General features: G+C 45.4%; 1 protein-coding gene across 3 annotated transcripts in view; it reads left to right on the top strand.

The window, feature by feature from the left end:
• Positions 1–7: 7 nt before the first annotated feature.
• The window catches only part of Mark1 (microtubule affinity regulating kinase 1), a 104,198-nt gene continuing 99,680 nt past the window's right edge, over positions 8–4,525 (top strand). For all 3 annotated transcript variants that reach the window (XM_026779729.1, XM_005348829.2, XM_005348828.2), the window contains exon 1: positions 8–268. In XM_026779729.1, coding sequence (XP_026635530.1) covers positions 218–268 — 51 coding nt within the window. In that variant the 5' untranslated portion in view covers positions 8–217. The remainder of the gene's footprint in view (positions 269–4,525) is intronic.

Genomic DNA, 4,525 nt, shown 5'->3' with positions numbered 1-4,525 from the left:
GGCGTCCCCGCAGCCCGGCCCCCCGCGTCCTCGCTCGCCTTCCCGCTCCGCGGCCTGCGGGAGCCGCGCGCTCCCCGGTGAGGCCTGCTCGCTCGTTCTCTCGCTCGTTCCCTCGCTCTCTCGCGCGCGCCCGCCCGCCCGCCAGCCCGCCCTCGCCGAAGCCCTCCGCGGCCCGCCACCCGCCGGACCCCCGGCTCGACCCCGCCGCCCGCGCAAGATGTCGGCGCGGACGCCATTGCCCACGGTGAACGAGCGGGACACAGAGAACGTGAGTTTCCCCCCACCCCACCCCGAGCCTCCAGCGCGGCCACCTGGACAAGCCCGGCCTGACCCCTACCCCGTCCTTCCCATCCATCCCCACCACCGGGAGGCCGGGGCTGCCTTCTGCTCGGAGGTGGTCCTGCCGGAGGGAAGGGGGAGATGGTGGAGGGCAGAGGGTGGGCAGACAGGGTGGATTCGTGACGACCCCAGCCTTCTGGACCCCCCACACCCGAGTGAATGGATGCTTGGCGACAGCCCACGAGCCAGCCGAACCTCTTAGACAGCGGCTGTCCTGGGATCTTCCAGCCCTTGGCTTTTTCTGGATCTTTTGAGTCCTTTGCAAACAAACATACACCCACCCCACCCCCAGCACTGCCCCATGACTTTGCTTTTTGTAAAATCAGGTCCACATTGGGGGTGGGGGTATTGGACACCTCAGGGATAATGAAAGCAATGAAGTAGAGGGTGTGTGTGTGTGTGTGTGTGTGTGTGTGTGTGTGTGTGTGTGTTTCTATCACTGTAATATTCCCAGTAGTGAGGAGTGGAAGAATTTCACTTAGAGCTTCTCTAGCCCCAGGGTGAGAGAGAAACTGTTTTAAAGCCCCAGGAAGCCAACTGGCTTCTTTTCCTGAATCCACTGTTGATGAGTCAGGGACAGGTTTTAAGTACCTTTCCTCCTTGGAGTGACACCAGGTGCCTTTCTTTGAAGGGAGGATTTCCTTGTGTCTCATCAAATTGTCCTTAGGATCTTCTTGTTGTTGTGTTTTAATTTTTTTAAAAAATCAAGATTGAGATGCTCTTGGTATTTGAACTCTTAAAAACTCAGAGAACAAGGCCAATTGCGTTTTCACCTTCTGAAAAGTATGATGCTCTGTGCTCATGAGTGTGCAAGTTGCTTGGCAGGAAAGGTGTCTTTCTGTCAGGGTTTTAAAATCCCCAGGACATGTAAAGGGGCCCCGGAGGCTCCAGAGGGTCTGGTCTGATTGCCCAACAAGTTTTAAGGCGCCAGGGGGTTCTAGGTTTTGGTTGGCTGACCAGAGCTGTCTGGATGTCTGCTCACCTCATCAGTCCTCCAGTGCTTAATGTACCAGTGACTTCATAGGGGTGGCAAACTAAAAATCCTGAAGTGCTTTGGTGTTCTGAGACAAAAGATAAGGGAGGAAAGACAGCAAGCCTACTTTCTTAAGTGCTGGATGAGACATAAACACGCTTAATCGAGAGTCGAGGATCACAGAAATTAATCTAATTATCTGAAGGGAAAAGAGTTAATTCTACGAAGAGCATTCATTGTTAGAAGAGCTAGGAAAATGTTGGGTGTGCTTTGTCCTCTCCTGTGCCATACACTTAAAGCGATAAGGACACCAAGGCTGTCACCATCATACATTACAGCTTAATTTGCATCAGAACGGTTGTTTTAGAAATTAAATTGCTGCATAATTTTAATTGGGAGGTTAAAGGAGGTTGAAGAAAAAAGGTAAAGAATTTGGTGGAATCTATTTTTAAAGCCAAAGAATTAATTTAAAAAAAATAAAAAAGTCCTGTCATCCAAGAGTGAGGACGAGAAGTCAGATGATGACCTTTGTTTTTATGAACAGAATTCTCTGTGAAAAGCACGTCGTTTGGTTTGGTCTTGGGCTTTTGACTGCTACACCTCGTTTTAGGCTTGTAGGGTAGTGTTCTTTATACAGACATGAGATGGCATTCTAGAAGCATGAAGCAAGGAATCGTACTCCACATGGCTTCACATGTAAGAACAAAAGAGCAGGAGGGCACTTGAGAGCTAAGCGGGGATAGCGTGAATTGTGTGGCGCCTTCTGAGCATGGCTGTGCCCTGTAAACTCACCTGCTTTGTTCCTGAACCTCTTTCCTCGGAGGCCCTGCATGGTCCTGTTTCTACTCTGGTACATACCGTCTCTCCGTGTGGCTTACTTTATCTACATCCTAATTATCTCTTGATTGCCGTGGAAAATATCTACTCTGCTATGGCTGTTAATTAATCAGTGAGTGTGCACTTAACTCTGTTTGGAGCTGAAGGGGAATGCAGAAGCGCTCAAGACAAGGCCTCTCCCCACTAAGAGCTGACAGATCAATGCAATCCCAAACAGTGTACAGTAGAAGACTGTGTATAGCCAGGGCTAAATTGGCTTGTAAGTGTTCTAGGTGTTTATCAAAGAGGTCACCACTCGAGGCTGTTAAATGACCACTGAAGTCATAAATGGCACTATCTATGTTTCTTACCTCCCATCAGTGGAATACGGTAACAAACCTGCTTGTCAGTGCATGTATTAATGTCAGCATGGTGGCCAAAATACACGTTTGCTTGTACTCATACATACTCTTAAGTAGATCCATATATGATATAGTTTTAAAAATAATCTATAAAAATGTTTATTTGTATAAATTATTACCGCCTACTAGGTCTTTAGAATATTGAAGACAGTAGCCAAGACACTGTTGCCCTTAGAAATTAAAATAAAAAATACAGCAATTTTTAAAAATCACTATTATATTGCAGATAACATAAACATTTCTTAAGCATATATATATGTGTGTATGTATATATATATATATATATATATACATACACACACATATATAGCTAGCATGCATATGACGTATTTTGTGTCCTTGGGAATATATGCTATTTCATCTTTTCCAATATCATGGATGCATAGTCAAGATTTACAATTCCAGGAGGGAGTGTGTGACCCTGCTGTCCAGCCTCCCTCCGTGCGCAGCAGAGAAAGAATTATTCTTGGGGAACATTCATGTGAACTTCCAACAGTCTTCTTAGATGACAGTTTGTGTGCGCCTTGCTGCGGGCCTCTCTTGGCTAAATACCACAGGAAACAGAGAGTGGCTTTTAAGGCAGTAAACACTGTAGTGAAGCAGGAGAGACACGTTACAAAGTATAGGATCTCTGCTAAATGTGTTTGATTTTAGGTTGTAAAGAGTAAGTCTAGAAAAATGGAAACATGTTTGAAAAACTTGTTTATCTTTTCTTTCTTTTTTTTTTTTACTGTTAGGTCATTCTGTATCATTGCAGTGTGGATTTAGGAACTATATTAAAATATGTTAATACATATGTTTCTCTCTTCAATGAAACAAATTTATAAGTGTTCTGGAGAACCTCTGATGACATTGATGTTGGTGGGTCAGCAGTGCCCTGGCTGATTTTCTGTGCTGAAAACAGTGCTGTGTTTCTTATTAGATACCAGTGTGAAGAATGTCAATGTGATTATTTCTTGGGATGTCTTAAAGTTACAAGTTTGGATAAGTTCAAAAGCCACGAATAAACCTTTTTCCCTCTGGTGTATCTTTTGATGCCTGGAAATTCATGTGGCAACTGTAACAAGCTGTTCTGCAGGTTGGTCAGGGGCCATAGTTGTGTGTGAATGGAAAGACAAGTGAATTGTGCACATTTACACTACCCTTGGTTCTGCTCGGGACTCTGCGTGAGTCCCAGTACCTGTACCTGTCCTGTCGCAGTGCCTGGCTTGTCTCCTCTGTGCTGTCCTTGTCTGGCTTAGTGACTAATGTGTGTAAGAAATCAGTGCTGTAACAATCCCTTTTGAATCAGTTTGTTTATCATCAAAACGAAGGGTAGACATTACAATACACTGCCCAAGACCTTCAGAGAGTCAAGTGACCTGTCCAAGGTCATGATAGATCTCTGACCTCTTAAACTGTTGCTCGGCTCTGGCTATTGCTTCTGGGAGGTGGCTTGTTTAGTTTCGGCTTAGAGGTTTAAAAAGAACACAAAAGTCCCACACGGGAGGAAGAACAGGATATGCTTTTCTTAACGACTTCTGGTCCTTTATGACTTATCGCCTGCAGTGCCCTGCCCTGTCCCCCTTATCACACACTTATAAATCCTTTGTGGCTTGGCTTGCAGCAGTTCGGCAGGACTCCTGAGATCACTGCAGCCATCCTCGCTCGCTTTTGTAGCTCCCACTGGTGAACTGTATGAAGTCCAGGTTCACGTTTTCCAGAGTGGGCGTCCAGACAGTTCACTGGGGAAGGAAAGACTTTTAACTGTCTTTTTCACGATCTTGATGCTATTATTCAATCTTCTTATTTTGTTGCCTCTTTTTTTTTTTTTTTTTTTTTTTTTTTTTTTTTTTTTGAGTGTTTGTAGGCGGGTACTATTGCGTGAGGATGTGGGATGCAGGTCAGAAGATAACTTTGAGGACTTGCTTCTCTCCTTCCACTGTATGAATTGCCAGGCTTACGTTGTCATATTGATGGCAAGCCTAGCCATCTC

This window comes from Microtus ochrogaster, chromosome 6 (genome assembly GCF_000317375.1).
Source record: "Microtus ochrogaster isolate Prairie Vole_2 chromosome 6, MicOch1.0, whole genome shotgun sequence".
Classification (NCBI taxonomy): Eukaryota; Metazoa; Chordata; class Mammalia; order Rodentia; family Cricetidae; genus Microtus; species Microtus ochrogaster.
The sequence above is the reverse complement of the archived record's forward strand: the minus strand, read 5'-3'. Positions and strand labels throughout refer to the sequence as shown.